Here is an 18,769-nt window from a genome sequence, read left to right on the forward strand (position 1 = left end):
TCGGCAGCCTAAGGTATGGTTTTCCAATTGTAATCCCGGTCATACAAATCAAAACATGCTTCTCATGAACAGCCTTTGAAATATGATCATAGGCATGTAATATAGTAAAGCTGCTTACCAGAATAATGAACAGGTAGTACAGACCTTAGATTGTTTTTGATTAGCGCAGTTTCTTCTATCACTAGGAGAGAAAATCTGGGTCACCTTCACTTTAGTTATACTATGTATGTTAAGTCCTATCTTAAACATCTTCTTGTGTCATCGTACGATACCAGTGCCCAAAATACTGAACCTACGACACATAACAATACAATACCCTCCAGCTTACCAAGTCATACATACAGGTTTACCCTTGAACCAGCCATAGTTCAATGTTCTACCTTAATTTTGCCTTTACACGGAGGGGGCCATTGGTAAGAAAGGTATTGACCATCCAAATCACTAGCTTTTTCCTCTTATGCAGCCTAAGGTGTGGGTTTTCAATTACAATCCTCGTCATACAAATCAAAACATACTCTTTACACGTAGCCTTTGAAATACAACCATCTATAATACAGTAAAGCTGCTTGCCAGAATAAGTGGCAAGTCCCCAGGCAGTACATGCCTTAGACTGTTCTTTATCAAAGCAGTTTCTTTTACCATTTGAAGGGAAAATCTGGGTCACTTATACTATGTATAATAAGTTCTATCTCGAACATCTTCTTGTACTATCGTACAACACCATCGCGAGCCCACGCAACTTAGTGCCGTGGTGTCCACCTTCAGGATCCCTATCCAGTAACTAGGCTTTATGATAAACTGCCCATACAGTGGTAGGTATACAGTAATACATTCCAGCTAAAAAGTAAATTTACCACAAACCTGGTTAAAATATTCGAAATAAATTAAATGTTAAGGTTAAGTATAATAATAATTCATACATTTCTCATTTCACCATTTTAAATCAACATATAGTGGAGTACCTGGACCGTTCGAAACGTTAAAACTTCGGAAACTATTACAGTGAATGAATTATTGTACGTGGGAATTTGTTTTTAAAGTATAAATTAAAATGTTTAGCAAAAAATTTTGTGCATTCGAATTATGATTAAAACACTAATTTTTTCCATAAAGTATTTTTTTATTTATATGCGGAATTTCACCTAAATGAGCGTAGAGGAACTAAAGATAGTTATAACTATAACTAAGGAAAGCTAATTATAACTGAGTAAATAAAAGATACCCCTGTGTAGCAATCAAGAGCAATAGTAGGGATCTTGAACAGGTAGTGAAACGTGGAGGGGTGAGCGGAGCGCTCTGTGAATGTTTATTATATATATAAGTCTGTCTTCGCCGATCTTTATTCAGTGTTGCTTCTTTTGCCCTATCAGCTCTCTTAAAGAGATTACTTCTCCACTTCTCAACTAATTTTTATTATTTCACCAAAATCGGATTTTTCCGGAATATGAACCCAGGTTTTTACATATAATGCAGCTATACTTATCAGTTCCGCTGCAGGTAGTTGGTTTATCCGTTGTTGGAATAGAAAACAGTTAATAAAATGATAATTAATTAATTACATTTTATTTATCATTTATACATTTCTTATTTAAATTGGTTTTTAATCGTAGATTTATCTTTTATTTAATTAATTATCCAATAATGAACTACAGTTTAAATCAGGTTACTTATCAGACGATCAATACAACATATTTTGTAAAAGCTTAATAGAAAAAAATCATCTTGAATACAGTTAATGTTAAAAAATATTCAAAGATTAGTTGACAAAACATAGATTGTTCACTGTTATGAATACACAATATGTACAGAACACTTATCATTTATAACTAAAATAGCCGAAAAATTCCTCTGTAGTTTGCACCTGCCGTTCTAATTCCCCTCCACGTTTTATCTCTCAAAAATGTCCCTACGACCATTCATTTACGCAGTTATATTTAGTAGAAGTTTCTCTATATCAAATTAGATGACATTTGACATATAAACAACAAAAGCTGTTTAAAGGGAAACTATGTTATTAACAATTATGTTTTTACACAATTTTGTATAAACAAAGAAAAATTTAATGCATAAAAACACTTTTGGTAAACATTGCAATTTATAGTTTAATAAACTAAATACCACGTTTAACATATAAATTAATTCACTACAACTGTATTCTGAGGTGGAAACATCCAGGCGCTCCATTAATACTCATTTTTATTATTTGTTGATAACATAGTTGAGATTGGGGGCCTTAATTAATATGAAAATGGCTTTGTGCCTACACATAGCATGCTTGTTGGTTAAGCAAAAACTGCAGCTGATGATTATTTTTCGTAGCGTCACAGCTGATAACTGTCAAATTTATTCAGTCACTTGACTTGACACTTCGTTTTGGGTGGTTGTAATGATGGAGGTTACAGAATCTATAATCTTCGTGTGAATTATTTACGAATTTGCGTGATGAATAATTTGAATCATTTAATAATTTTCTAGTTGGCTGGTTGAGAAGTTAATTGCCAAATCAATTGGATGGTGTGCGATAAACGACAGTGATTGTAACTAGTCAACATTACGTATTGCAACAGTGACGTTAAATTAGTTTTAAATTTTGTGTTTATTCCTCAGACTAATATGTTAGAGAGCTGGTTTTTATTGAAGGTTAATGTCGGTGCTACATTTTGTTTAACTGCGAACTTGTAATAAGTTACTAAGATATAAGCTATTTTATTGCCATGTCTCACAATCTTGTGTACAATCTACTGAGAACAATTAAACTTTCTGGTGATATCAATTCGTGCAATTTCAGCCAGCATAATTCGTTGGCTATAGGAACATCGTAAGTATAATATCCTTATAATATAATAATTTGGGAGAAGAAGATTTAATTAGCTAATCCCTAGAACCGACAGTTGCTTTTCTCTAACTAGGCCTAGTAGGCTTTTTTGGGCGATTTGTTGATTTTTTAAATAAAATGTGTAAAAACTCTTTATTTATTGTAAATATACATATATTTGGCATCATTTTGTTCTCAGTAAACTAAAGAATACTACGATGTAGGCCAAAAATATAAACCCTTATGTAAATATTAAAAATTTTCCTTGTAATTTAGAAAAACTGGTGGTAATAAAAGGTGATGGGGGATACCTAATAATCGTATTAAGTTATTGTTGAATATATTAAACATTTTCAAGGTAGCCAAAATGATCCAAATATATTTCAGTTTTAGAGAATGTATAATTTTTTATATGTTAAAAATGACATATACTAAATAAACTAGAAATAATATTTGAAAATTATAATTTTACACCATGGAAACATGAACTATAACAAAGCTATAAACATAAAGTATATAAAATTGTTGCATAAAACACATCAATAGATATCACAACACTCGTGGCCCCCTAATATAATAATATAAATATGAAAAGATAAATCAGTAAACACAATATATTTAGCCTACTCTAAAACAATAATTATGAAAACGAGACCAATGTCGCCAACAAGAATGCATGGGTTAACTAACCGATGATGGCTGGTTTTCTGTGATTATCACAAACATCACAATTACCATAAAGAAAGAAATAAAGATATAACGTTATTCAGTTGTTCATCACTTTTCCATTATTATATACTTGTAAATCATATGTTTTTTTGACTATATGATCAGTGTGTTAAGTGATGAGAGCGAGCTTTCCTAATCAACGCCCATAAAAAGGACATCTTATACCTTCTTCAGCATTGGGGCACAAAGTTTTGGATCTGATGTTGCTCCTTTACAAACTCTTCACTTATATGCTAGACTACCTAGAGCTTAATTGCAAACTAATTTTTACTTTTTTATAGATATAACTTAGATTCATTACAGTTGGTCATAGGTTTCTGCACACCAGCTACGCATACAACAATGGCATAATGCTTCAGAGAACTGGGAGTAATGTATCTTCCAAAATTGAATCATCTCTCATTTGTTAGGTTCTTTCAACGGGGAAGTTACACAGTTATATACAACTCCTGCTTTAATTTCATTGTTATCTTGTTCATTTTTGTATATTTATTTACCTACAGCCTCATTGTTTCTTTATTTTTAATTCTTAGTGTGGTTATTGTTTTCTGTAACCACATTCCTTAAAATGATTCAAAACCACTTTTAACAGTCTTAAAATAGTGTACTTTCATTTCCAGAAATTGTAGGAACTGGCATACTATATATTGCACAAAAATTATTAACTTAATTGACTTCAGGTTATATCTCAATTAGTCTATCGATCTAGGGGACGAGAAGAATCGGGGTTTCTGGGTGGGAGAGAATAACAAACTAAGGAGGGATAGGTATAAAAGGAGAGGATATCAAGGTTATCAACAATCATGCAAAAGAAGGACGGGCATATGAGTGGGGAGGACAGGTTTACCAACTACGTTTGAGCGTAATTTAAGTTTTTTTTGTCGTTTCAGCCCCAGTTCTTGCATCTATGGTGAAGTAGATTTATCGCTTTTCCTTTGTTATTTCAGCCTTGTTTTCCGTTGTGCAACTTGTTTGGGCATCTTGGTATTGATTTTGTTGCATAGTTAATTTGAGGCAGACATTGTTCTTGCATTTTTGTGGAGTTACTGACTAGTGAGTGATGTTTTTCTGCATAGTGAATTTACAAATTAGTGTTGTGAGCGTATTTTAATATAGATTACTATTATTGTGTCAAAATGGATCGAAAAGACATTTCCTTTTACTTCAAAACAGGAATTTAAATTATTTGTGTACCTATTTCAAGTATGGTGTCCATTGTCCTCCTGCTATGGTTAGGTAAATGGTATGGTTAGGTGAGTTTGTAATATTTATTGCTCTCCAGCATTAGTGATCAGCCTTTTAGAGTTTTATATTTTACTGATTGGTGCTATCTCAAGGGATGTTTTTCGCTTGCCACCATTTTTGCTACAAATTGGTTCTTACCGTTAAAGAAGATAAATAAATGAACAAACATATATGTCATATATAGGACTAAAATGTAGTAGTAATTTAAAGTAATACCATGTTCGCTTCTCCAATTATTATACATAAATTTTATAGGCTTAAATTATGGTCTTGTCTGTGAAAACTTCCTTAAAAACTCCTAGACCTATATGAATCTACAAAGTATAAAGCAATCAGTGAATAAATTAAATCTTGATGTGAATGAATATTTCATTTTTATGTGTACATATTTAAATATGCTCTTTCGTACGTCCAGCAGTCAGGTTGTTAGGTTAGGTGAGTTTTCATTAGTGTACCTTTAATAACAACAGTCGAATTATGTTTTATCCCATGGAGAAACATGCACCACCATCGAACTCAATCTAGCCTATGGTTTTGCTGAAGTTTCATGCAAAATTTTAGTATTCAGCCTAGTTTTTGTTCTTGAGATATCTTGTTGACAGAAAGAAAGAAAAGAATTTTTCCCAAACGCCTGGATGATAGTGGCGGCGTGCACTTGGTAAAATCAGCAATCTTAGGTGAAGTAGCATATTGATTGATGAATAATTGGCTTTGTCACAGGGGTGTACTCGTAAATTTTCCAGCACTGAAATGCAATGAGTAGAGCGATGGGTCATGGAATATCATGGCAAAATGGGAATCCTTGATCCTACCGCAGAGAATGAAAAGAACCATAACCTCTAAAATCGTTATATTGATAGTTAAATTGTTTCTAAACTTTTTTCATGCTTCCCCTATAGCCTCAAAATATGTACACCTCTTATAAGTTTGTTTAGATGGAGTACACCTGTTTTTTGTTTTGCAGAGATTCTGAGAAATATAGAAAACTCAGCTAGAATGTCGTGCATTTTGCTAAGTTAATTAAAAGTCCGGGAGATGATAGTTTTTTGACAAACCACTGTACATTGCTTGTTCTGTTGAAGATCTAGTTTTATCAACCCTAGCTGATTTTAAGTGCTTATACCTCCAAATTACATACATTTCTAAAGTACTCTTGGTCAGTGCAAGATCTATTGTTTTTATCAATAAAGTAGTCTGTCTAATATAGTTTTTGTTGTCAATACATTGGTGTTGCATATTTCTTCAAAGACATTCTCAATTATTTCTTGTTTCAGCTTCAGAAGTAGGCCTAGTTACACCACTATTTTATACGCCCTTACGCTCTTGTTTTAAAGTTCCTAGTTTGACAACTGCCTTTCGAATCTTACGACCAAGCTTCCAAACTATCTAAGCAAGGAAACATCATTTTTTCGTTCTTACTTGTCTTTGGTCTAAATAAAAGACCAGCTCTATAAATAGGTGATAACCACTACCCTTAAATCTTAAGATGGTGAGTTTGTTTCTTGTTGCTTTTGAGTTATCAATAAGTCTGCTGATGAATCTTCAGTTTCAGATTGTGTAATCTCTGTAGATAAGCCTATGACATAAATAGGTGATAACCACTATGTTAAATCTTAAGATGGTGAGTTTGTTTCCTGTTGCTTTTGAGTCATCAATAAGTCTGCTGATGAATCTTCAGTTTCAGATTGTGTAATCTCTGCAGATAAGCCTATGACAGCAACCAGAGTTGCATTATTTTGATTGTACGATATATTTTCATCACCAGGAGTGAAGGATGTCTCGATGCCAGTGAACTGATTAAACTCTGTGTGGTAGTGCAAACGTTTTATTCAAACTTAATCTTCTCTTGGTTTGTTAGTTATAAGATAGGCTAAAACTTCAAATAACGGAATAGCAATGGAGTAAAGCAGGGGTTCTTGCATTGAGGACTATGACCCCCAAGGGGGGTGCAATAAAGGCTAGAGTGGGGGGGGGGCAAAGCTTGGTTAAAACGTTAATTTAACTTACTTACAAAATAATAAAGCAAACTTTTTATTTTTAAAATTACAAGTGTATAATTTTTAGTCTACGTCATAAGAATGCTGAATATTTTTTTTAGTTAATCAGCAAAGTAAAGTAATATGCTTGTACATTGACATGTTTTCAATACTAAGTGGGAGATGACTCTTGCGGTAGCTAGCATCTAGCATGTTTGTTTGTTGTGATTTCATAATGCCTCGTGAAGTACGATGTGACCAATCGGCCCCACACTTTCCTGCAACCCCAACCACATTGGCATCTATCGCCAATTCGTCATGCAGTTAGTGCAGTTCCATGTTTTGAACGTAGCAATTCTCCAGGTTTTGTGGTTATTTTCATAGATAATTTGGTTTTGCGTAAGTTTTTGGGTTGAATACAAGTATATATCTACATCAAAATAAAAAGGTTGTAACTGTAACAAGTGGTGGAAGTGGAGTCGCATCAGTGAAGGTATTAATGAGTTGTGGTGTCAGCGACAGTCAGTCAAAACGAGGACTCGGGCGACACGGCAAGTGTAACCCCTCCTTCTCCAAGTTCAAGCCAAGTAGTGCAAGTATGATGACAGTTATTTATCACTAGGTTTTACTAAAACAGTCATAAATGGCCAAGAAAGGCCTCAGTTTGTAATATGTCTTGGTCTCAGACAGCATCAAACTTAACAAACAAAAAAGACATCTTGACACTAAACATAGAAATGTTGCAAACAAATCTAGAGAGTTGTTTGAACGAAAACTTAATAATGTTAAATCTACTAAAAATGCTTCCTCCAACATTACAAGTGTACCTTCAAAAGCTTTGTTGGCATCTGATCTGATCAGGTTTCTCACTGAAATTTCATCATGTGCAAGTGATGGAAAAATTCCTTTTTGCCATACAACTTGATGAAGGTACCGATCTTGATAGAATTGCTCATTTAATATGTTATATAAGATTCATCGATGGTGGGGTAATACAGGAAGAGTTGCTTTTTTGTGAAACATTTTCAGCCGATATCACTGGTGATCTCATTTTCTGATTGATTGCTACATTTTTGAAGGATAATGACATGTCATGTATCAATTGAGCAGCAATTTGCACAGATGGAGCTGGGCTAGGTCAGTAAAGTACACTGGACTTTGAGGGTTGATAAAAAAAGTAGCTCCATAAACTAGATGGACACACTGCATAATTCATAGAGAGGCTTTAGCAGCAAAAGGTATGACCCGTGATGGAATTTCACATTTGGTCGTTAAAACTGTCAATGTCATTAAAGAGCAGCCTTTAAAGTCTGGAGTTTTTTAAGATTCCCTGTGAAGATCTGGGCTCAGAACACACAGCTTTATTGTTTCATACTGAAGCTCGCTGGTTATTGAGAGGAAAGGATTTAACCAGAATATTTGAGCTTAGTCATAAAGTCCTCATATTTTTGCTTGAGAAAACCACTAAAAGATTAACGTTTTTCACGGACTCAGATTTTTGCTGTGGTTATTTTATATGGCAGATATCTTTGAGAAAATAAATGTACTGAAAAAGTCTTAACAGAAAAAAGATGCTAACCTTTTGCAATGGACTGAAAAGATGAAAAGCTTTGTAAAGAAGCTAAAGTTTGTACAAGGGCGGTCTGAAAAGTGACAATTTGCAGCTATTTCCTAATCTTTAAATTATGATTTAAGAAATGGATCTTAAAACTATTCCAACAAATGCAAATAAATGCTTTCTTAAACACTTAGAAATACTCAAATCTAATTTTGAAAAATATTTTAATGAGAACTTGGATGGTTTTGCATACATTCAAAACCTGTTCAAACCCTCAGCCGATGTGTGATTCCTCAACGTGATTTAAAAAGAAAGTCTCATTGACCTCCTAGGTGGCACTGGGCTTGGGATTAAGTTTAAAGAATTTTCTCTCATATCCTTCTGGATTGGTATACAAAAAGGACACCCAATTTTGAGTGAAAAGGCATTGAAAATACTCACTCTATTTGCCACCACTTATTCTTGTAAAATTGGAAATTAACTGCTATGAAGAGGAAGTATCGCTGAAGACTGGATTTGACCAAGGAAGGGAGTAGCGTTATGAGAACTGACACCTCGTTTCAACAAACAATGCGCAGAAAGTAACCAAGCATATCCTTCACACTGAAGTTATTTTTATTACAGAGTTACAAATAACAATTATGTACTGTAGTAGCTAAAATAAATAAATAATACATTGTAATTGTTTGTATAGAATGTGTTGTTTGATTATGATTAAACCTATTGCCCCATTAGACTAATGTAGTATGCATAGAATGTGTGTGCAAAACTTAACTAAATAAAAATTCACTGTAAAATGTCAAAAGCGGCTCACTTATAATATACAGTATGCTTATGTGTAGGGCCCAGGTTACAGCTGGATTATGCAGGGGGTCGAGAACTGCTGGAGAAAAGTATCAAGTAAAACTTACATAATTAAATCTACTACCAGTTTCTTAGTTTCCGGAACACGTTTTACCCGTAGATGAATGTTTCTTTCACTAAATCCGTACTGGGATGGTGAACCGGTAAATATGAAGAGGAGATAAGGTACTGAGGAGTGAAAAGGTTACAGAATATCCCCCATTAAATGATAGAACATTTTGAGAAAGTTACCTTGTAGAAATCATATTATAAACCACTTTCTTTTTACTTCAATACATTTTGAATTGAGTACCAATTCCCCCATTTGGGCTAGAAGGCACTTCTTGGATTAAAAAAATGTTTACATACGAAATTTTCTAAACTCAAACTTGCTCCTTTAAAACATCATGTAGGTACTGTATCATCACTTTTTATGGATGAAATAATAGAAAACCAATACTGAACAGATAAAAAAATATGTTTCCGCAAATATTAAAGCACTGTATATGTTTGAAATTTACATGATTTAAATGAAAACGTTGAAAAAACAATTTCACAAACATTGCACAGGTTAAAAAGAACTAAACAAAAAAGACCTAGTACTTTTTAACAGTTATTGTAACTTAAAGTCTATTATATTATCCTTAGCTGCAAACTGCAAGAGATCTTAAGTATTACTTCTTCCAATAATGTAGTCTCAATTGATATGATGCTCAAGTATTATTTCTATCATTTTCTATGTGTTTTGTAGGTCGTATATATTCCTTATTATAAATGACTAAAGTTATTTATTTACTTAACATACAGCCCTTTTATAATTACTTAAGAAAATTGGCTACTTCCTCAAGTAGTAGGCTTCACCGATACTCAGGCAATTATAAATCTTCAGGAATCTGTCAAAGAACACTAAAAAATGTAAATATAACTTTATTCAGTTTATACATCTGCAAGTGATATTGCACATTAAAATAAACTTACATAACTACTAAATTTGAGTACAAACAACAATAATATAAGAAGAAAATATAAGCCAACAAGTTTTGTGTTAACATAATACACAAAAAGCTTTGTATATATGTGTAATGTATATACAATTAATTTTATATAAAATAGTATCATGTTTATGCACAATGAAAATAAACTTCAAATACTTAATTAATTAATTAAAAACAGTCATATTACAAAAAGAATTAAAAAGTAACACATTTTGAAGAGATGTTCTTTGGGTGCTTATGTAGGGCTTTCCCTGCATTTAGGTTGAAAGTTTTAGACTTTTTATGAAGGAGAATAGTATGTATACATTTAAATTAATGATTAATTCCGTCAAAAGTTATGCTACAGTTTCTAAAATACTCTAAAGTAAGGTGTATTTCTCTGATCATAAAAAATCTTTTTTCTAAACTGTGAAATAATAAAGAAAATTTATAAAAACTATGAACAATTAAAAAGAAATAAAAATAACAGAAGTATTTGTATACAGGGTACAAAATTCTTCCATATATTGTTAGAAGGGAAGTGATGATTGATTATCAATTTCTGTACAGATAATCATTGAAGATGATTCACTTGGGCTCTTCATTGCTGACAAACATCCTTCACTTATTTTTCTGAGTACTTCAAGAGAAGATGAATAAAAACACACACCATTCCACAGTTCGATTAGTTGATTTACTTAGGTCATTCGACCTGGAGTTGTTAGTCAAAACTCCGACGAGAGTGACGGCTACAACCCAATCGGCTATCGACAACATCATCACCAATCATCCAAGTGTCGCGGTATCTGTGGTAAACACAGCTATATCTGACCACTACGGGCAAGAAGCTGTCATCAGTGGAATGAAACTTGAAAGGGAGCCCAAAATTAACCAAACAATAAGAGACACAAGGCCAGAAAACATTGCTCACCTCAACACTTCCCTATCAACAGAAAAGTGGAGTTTCCTTCACTCTTCTCAATCTGTAGAGCAGCAGTTCAAAACATTTAACAACGTCCTAAATTTCCATATTAACACATCTTGCCCTACAATAACGATTAATATTTGCGAAAAAACGTCAAAAAAACAGATGTATAACAAAAGGTATTCTGGTCTCGAGAGAGAAAGTGAAATTTTTCTCTGAAATTAACAAACGTACTTGTAATGGAAATTTCAAAAAATTCTTCAAAAAAAACAAAAAAATTTACAGGAAAGTGATCCAAGCTGCGAAAGCATACGATGTCTCCAAATCTATTCTATCTTCTAAAAATATTTCAAAAACAACTTGGGACATCATTAACAATAAAACAAAAGTTAAAAAACGAATCAAAATTAAAAATGGGAATATACTTGTGGAGGATGGAACTGAGGTTGCCAATCAGTTTAACGAATTTTTCGCATCCGTTGCTGTTGGGTAAGGTCCTCGGCCATCTGAATTGCAAATACGTCCCTCGCGAAGACAGAGTCCAGCAGCCTCAATGTTGCTGACACCTATCACTGAGGATGAGCTTCACCGAATTATTCAGCAGCTCCCAGCCAAAAAGTCAAATGATCTTAATCTAATGTCCACATGGCTCATCAAACAATGCTGCAAGCATTTGGTGAGACCTTTAAATAAATTGGTAAATTCTTCATTCCAAACAGGAGTTTTCCCCTCCCTCCTGAAAATTGCAAAAGTTGTTGTTCCAATTTTCAAAAATTACGATCAATTTTCAATCAATAACTATCGGCCTGTCTCAATTTTGCCAGTATTGAGCAAAATTTTTGAAAAGCTTTTTCTCATAAGAATGCTTTAATTTTTGGACAAATACAGTCAATTCTCAAATGAACAATTTGGATTCAGAAAGGGCAAATCGACGACAGACGCAGTAGTGAGTCTTGTCGATATGATTGTAGAGGGAATAGAATGTCGGAACCACACAATGAGTGTGTTCTTAGACTTGTCCAAAGCATTCAACTGCGTTGACCATAGCATACTGCTCGACAGACTTGAGTCCCATGGCATCAGAGGCGTGCCCCTTAAATGGCTTAGCTCATTTCTAAGTCATAGATCCCAAGTTGTCCAAATATCAAATCAATCGTCAAAACCAATAGAACTGAGGTACAGTGTTCCCCAGGGATTCATTCTCAGTCCTGTGCTTTTCCTGCTTTATGTCAACGACATAGGATCATCACTTCTGCATGGAGGACTAGTGCAGTATGCTGATGATACGACTCTCTGTTTTAGTGCAAGATCAAGTGAAGTGTTGGAACAACAGGCCTTAGTTGACATCAATAACTGTGTACAATACTTCCAAAGCCTCAATCTCACAACAAACTCCTCAAAATCCAACGTTTTAAATTTTGCTTTGCGCGATGTAGGCAACCATTGTGGATCTGCCGTCTTGTTAGCTGATTCCACATTGGAAGAAGTCCTCTCTTCAAAATTCCTAGGAATACACCTTGATCGAGGGTTGACTTGGAATGAACACATCAATCATGTTTGCGCAAAAATTTCCTCAGGCATTTATGTCTTGAGATCCTTAGCAAAATACTGCCCAAGTCAGGTACTGATAACGGCGTATTATGGCTTAATTTACCCCCATTTGTCTTACGGAGTGGTCCTGTGGGGAGCGTGCGCAAGCTCTCAGTTTCAGAGAGCAATCAAACTCCAAAAAAATGCTATTAGAATAATTGCAAAAATAAAATTCAGAGAGTCGTGAAGGCAAGCTTTTAAGGAATTACAGCTGTTAACTCTCCCGTGTCTGTACATTTTAGAAACCACTTTGTTTTGTATGTATAAGTGTGCCTTAACCAGATGCCGGGACATACATACGCATGAGACACGAGGTAGAGAATTACTACGAACTGCAAGCCACAGAACAGTGGTTTTTGAACACCTGCCCTCACAGGCAGGTGTTAATTTTATTAACAGACTGCCAAATTCAATAAAAAATTCCCTAACGCCCAAGGCGTTCAAAAGGCGCCTTAAACACCTCTTGGTGTCACAAGCATTTTATAATGCAGGGGAGTTTTTAGCATTTAACTGGGAGACCGCCCAATTACACGACTGATTCTGCTGTTTAAAGTGGGATATATTGGCGAAGGATGAAAGGTGCATAAGTGTAAAATTGTATGTGCGAATGAGAATTTTGTGACATGAATGTAAGAAATTTTAGATTAAAATTTGTGACGTTTACTATACATTGTAATATTGTCGCTGTAATAAAGCTGATTTGATTTGAAATAGCTCGATCTTACTAAAGATAGTAGAATAATTATGGTACAAAATGTTATTTCCAAAAACATTTATTTGACATTGAAAGCGATTTACGCTAATAACTAGTTTTAATTATGACAATGTGTTCATATCTTATGTTATAAAAATGTGGGGTTACGGAAAGGAATTGAGCTAATATATTTATAAATGGGAATAAGTACATCTTTAATTTAATTTCTTTTAATGCACAGGATTTCACTAATTGAAGCAGTAGATTGTATGTAAGCAAATTGCGCAATTTAATGCATCCAAAATTAAGAATGTTTCTCATTTTTCCAAAAGCAAATATACATTTCCTTGCTTTATTGAAAAAAATATGTTATTTATCCATTTCATGTGAGGATCGAACATGACACCTAAATATTTATATGATGACAGTTTCTATATTTTGTTGCAGTACAAATATTATTGTGGTAATTATTAAATCTTGTAAGTTATTTAATATAAGGAATACCAACTTACAAAAATTTACTTTTGAAACGTTAAGTGTTAAAACAATCTGGATGCATCCATTTTATTAGTGTAATGAGCTCAGATAAAATTTTGTTTTAAACATTTTACCTTGATTTGTCTTCTGATAATACGCAGAGTGTCGTCAGCAAAATGGACTCATTTTCCGTATCCCTGTACTTTTAAATATAATTTATATATATATATATATAAAATGTAATACTGCTGTTCATACCAGAGACATTAATCTGCTTCTGTCTGCACAGCACAGTAACTCGTAAAACCATTAAAGCACTTCCTATTATGTCTAAGGCAACAATTTTGCAAATTTTTTTTAACGCCATGTAATGTTATATTCTTTACAAGAAACACACAATTTTCCAATCATTTTTAAAAATTGTTAGAGAATTGTGTGTTTCTTTTTAAAGAAAATAATTTGTTTTCCAATAAGAAGAGCTTCTCCTTTAATGCTATGTAGTGTTTTCTTTTACGTTAAGAAACACTACAAAATTGTATATTATCTGATAAATAGTAAAAATTCCCTGATATATATCAAAGTATATTTGAAATATTTGTATAAACCCTGAACTGTATTGGAACTCTTCTAAAGTCCGGTTGTGTTGAGGATAGTTTAAATGATGTTCTTTAGCAATTTTCTTCAGCATCTTAGAGAACACACCTAAGAGTGAAATTTGCCAACAGTTATTTTCCGAGTACACACAGTAAGTAAGTCTTTTACTACACTAAAACTGTCAAGGAATACTCCATGTTCCAAACTCAAATGTGATGTAGGAAAGGTATAGAGAAAAATTTACAATATCTCTGAGTATAGAAGTGGAGACATCATTGCTCATTCACAGTCTGATGTGTAAACAGTGAGTCAAGTCAGTATTGACGCTGAGACACCATCATAATCGGGAATCAATGCTCTGTGTAAAGCAATAACATCCAGTTAATTCACTATCAAATGTGTTAACAGGGAGTCATGCCCATAAACTGCATTATTGATTATGAAAGAATCCCCATTGGAAATTATTACATAAACTCATTGTAACATTTGGATGGTATTTTTCAACTGAAACTAAACCTTTATAGTTGCTTTAATTTCCAATTCAGTAACTACTTGCCTGGACCATTTAGGATTATTTTTAAATTGATTTAAATTACATCTGTAATACTTATACTTAGATATTCTAACAACATTTATAATATATTGTCTTAAAAATGATTATTTTTTGAATTAACATTAAATAAATTAACTTGTGTTCGCAACATTAAATTTTATTTTTATTATTTTTAGTATTTTAATTATTTTGCTCTTTGACAAATTAATTTAATGAGATCATTGTAATCCAAGACTTAGGAATTCTACAACTAAACAAGTTGTAAGTTATTTTCCTACAGGAATGTGAATCGCTTCACCTAACATTTTGGAGAAATTAGATGCATAATCCCTTATATTCCCTTTCTAAAGAATTATATTTCAGTCAATTTGAGCTAGATTGGGACAGAAGGGCAGTCTATAATCAATATGTTGACCGCACCCAACAGTGCTGTAATAGTAGGACCCTAGTGTAATAAATAAGCTACTAGTACACATTTAAATGTGCTTAAATATTAGGGACATTTATTACTAATAATTCACAATTAAAGTCTAGTAAAAATAACCATTTTTTGCTCAATTAAAGCAATAGTTAAAAACAGACTCACAGAAAAATTAATGAGTTCAATCAATTTCAAGCTGAGTTAAAGCAAACTCTTATACAAACTCCACTATATTTTACTAGTGAATTTTTCATTGTTGTACATTTATTTTAAACATCTTTGTATGTATAATAAATAAGGTCCTGATATATTCCTTGTTATAAACGTTTTTATTTAAAACGTATTTTGAAAAATAGGCACTTGCCCTCCAAAAGATGGATTTTTCGGATCTTGATAACAAAAATAATATTATCTCGTGATATCGTTTTGTCAAACTAAAAAGATTGAGTTTTAAACTATTTTTTATTTCAAACTGTCTATAAATAGAGCTCAAGACATCTGAGACGGGTGGTCTGAAATACTTGGTAAGTTTTAATGACAAAGTGATTAAATGGACTTATTTGCATTTGTTCCAGGGACAAGTCAGTGTCGGTGTGGGAGTGGTCTGAGGAGGGGTTCAGGGAGACTTTCTACTCGCCTCTGTTAAACCATGACTATGCAGTCACTAGTGTTGTCTTCTCTCCAGATGGCCTCATATTGGCGACTTCTTCTACAGATGGCATGACCTACATTATTAACGTCAAGGTAGATTTTGACAAAAATGTTCTACATTTTAACTAGCACATTACAAATACAGCTATTAAGTTAAATGTAGTAAGGAGTGTTAGTTGTATAACTTGCACCTTTCGTTGAATCATATTTGTTTTAAAGTATTCTTATGGAGTATTAGTATCAATGCTCTTTTGTACTCCTTAAATAAAGGTTAATAAATAAATAAGGTGTGTGTTTGTGAGTAGATTACATTCTTACATTACTGTGTTACAGAATGTCTTATTAACCCTTCATAGCCAGCCGAGAATCGGCTAAATTTGTCAAGATTTATGGGCTTGGGACAAAATCCTTTTTTATGCATAAGCATGTTTTTCTGATACACTTTACTGTAAAGCGTAGTATGTGATAGTAAATTTGTGCCAAATGATTTTTTTACTATGGCAAAAAAATCTGCCAAAAACCGGCAAAGTATATCTAGTATTTTGGCTTGGGGCGAAAAACTTTTTTATAGAAAATTGTTTTGCTGACATGTTCTGTTATATAAATTTTATCCCATCATGCAGAATTGTAGTTTTATTACACTGCGGCACACACCGTTAGCAAATTGTCGCCTCTCTGTGATTTTCTACTATTGACGGAAGAATATTTTACTTTCTTTAAACAGATTAGTCATGTTCACAATAAGATGTGCACTAAACAGATTACTGAATAACACTGTACCGAATAGCACTTTAAAAATAAATTATGCAAGGGGAGAGATTTCTGAGGATTAGCTAGCCTTCTTTGACAAAAACCTAACTCTTGCAAGCAATATTGTAAGAATGCTGCAATTAGCCACAGGTGTGTGCTTGCGTGTTAAGTAGTGGTTGATCAAATTTCTTGAATTATACTGATTAAGATCATTCTGCTGATCACTAGAGTAGCACAGCATTTTGCAGTAGCCATTGCTTTCACTGAAGAGTGGGTTTAAGTCAAATACATGCCTATGTACCTCAGCAAAATTTAACAAGGATTTAACAAATGTTTTCGCAGCATTGGTTGTGGAAACAAGATCAGGATAGAAGAGTTATGTATTTTATAGAAATAACTGTTGTGAACATTTACAATACTGTTTAAAGTTTATGCCAATTAGTGAAAATGAGATCAAGGACATAATAAACAGCAATTATTTTGCATTTTACCCCACAACCGTTGAGGAAATCAAGAGTAAAGATATTCTAGATAGTCTTTATGTTGCTCTTAAGACAATTTTATAATTTATGTTATGAATAAGATGACTACAATTTCTTGGATACGTGTTCAATTCATTTTTTTAATGTGCAATGAATGAGTAGGTTACATTTCTGGGCAGGTTTATCGATACACCTTAAAAAAAAAAACTGCACATGGTAAACTCTTTAGGATTTCACTCAGTGAATAAGGTCAGAGGAAAACCTAAATGCCAGAAGCATAATATTATTGGAAACACAAATTAATCATGTTTTAATAATATTACTACTACTTTTGACCACTTGCAATTGAAATGTATTGGAAATTATGAACCAGAGTGTCTTATATATAGATATTTGAGTATAATACATGTCCTTTATGTACAACTTAATTAAATTTCCATTTTCAGACAGGAACAGTTAAAGCATGCATCGTACAGAGTATTGGAGGTGGTGTCAGGGAGAGTAGCATTTCCCCTCCTCCACATCAGCTCTTAGCTACTGTCACAGATGAAGGTTACATCTTCTTGTGGAACTTGGTTACCTGTCAGATTCAAAGGTAAAGTAAACTTTCGTTTCATTCTATCAATGAAAATGTCATCCAGGGTTAAGGAATGGTTGAAAACCTTCAACATGTTAATGTAATTCACCATTCCTGTTGGGATGATGCAGTAGCAAAGTCATCAGTAAGGTCCTACCAATAGGTCATCACTTGGGATACGATTTCTCTGTCGGTCATCGCACCAATGCTTTTGTTCGTCTGAAGCCAATCATTTACATCTTCCAAATTTTCATTTTTCAACCTCTCTTAGGCCAACTAAAACCTTGTATTGTACACTTAATTCTGAATGCCAAATGTGTGTTAACAAAAACAAAATTACAATTTCGTTACGAATTGTGTTTTCTTTAAAAAATTGAACTCCTCCACTCTGTCAACCCGGTCCAGATAACCCGGAGATTTGGATAAATGAGATTCAGATAAACAGGTTTGTACTGTATTGTGATGAGTCAGAAAATTAATTTAACTTTTTTGTGAAAATTAGGAACTCTAATTACAAAAAGAAGTTCTTGACTGTAGTTAAGGATATTATGTTTGCACATTTGTTACCACCCATGGTCACTGATTTTGGTTACATATAGTATTGTTTGATTTTTTAAATTTGGCAATTAGGTGTACTATTAGAAATATCATCACATTATTTTTGACAATTTTTACTTTTTTAGAATTGTTCTAAAAGAATCGATATTTTTGTAAACATATGTACTGCAATAAGTTTAGTGTATGGAAAGAAACTAATTATTAATGATCAAAAAATGAAAACTACATTTTCTCATCTCCTATTTTTTTATGTAAAAAATACTGCATATAGTTAAAAAAAATTTTTTTTATTTACCCCTAAATCTTTTATTCTTGGTGCAGCACTATTATACACACATACGTGCTTGCACCATTGAG

General features: G+C 33.1%; 1 protein-coding gene across 1 annotated transcript in view; it reads left to right on the top strand.

Moving 5' to 3' along the window:
• Nucleotides 1-2,346: 2,346 nt before the first annotated feature.
• The window catches only part of LOC124369888 (WD repeat, SAM and U-box domain-containing protein 1-like), a 62,888-nt gene continuing 46,465 nt past the window's right edge, over nucleotides 2,347-18,769 (top strand). Inside the window, exons 1-3 of the mRNA XM_046828030.1 lie at nucleotides 2,347-2,818; nucleotides 15,970-16,138; nucleotides 17,724-17,872. Of these exons, the coding sequence (XP_046683986.1) occupies nucleotides 2,715-2,818; nucleotides 15,970-16,138; nucleotides 17,724-17,872 (422 nt within the window). The 5' untranslated portion in view covers nucleotides 2,347-2,714. The remainder of the gene's footprint in view (nucleotides 2,819-15,969; nucleotides 16,139-17,723; nucleotides 17,873-18,769) is intronic.

This window comes from Homalodisca vitripennis, chromosome X (genome assembly GCF_021130785.1).
Source record: "Homalodisca vitripennis isolate AUS2020 chromosome X, UT_GWSS_2.1, whole genome shotgun sequence".
In the NCBI taxonomy this organism is placed as follows: Eukaryota; Metazoa; Arthropoda; class Insecta; order Hemiptera; family Cicadellidae; genus Homalodisca; species Homalodisca vitripennis.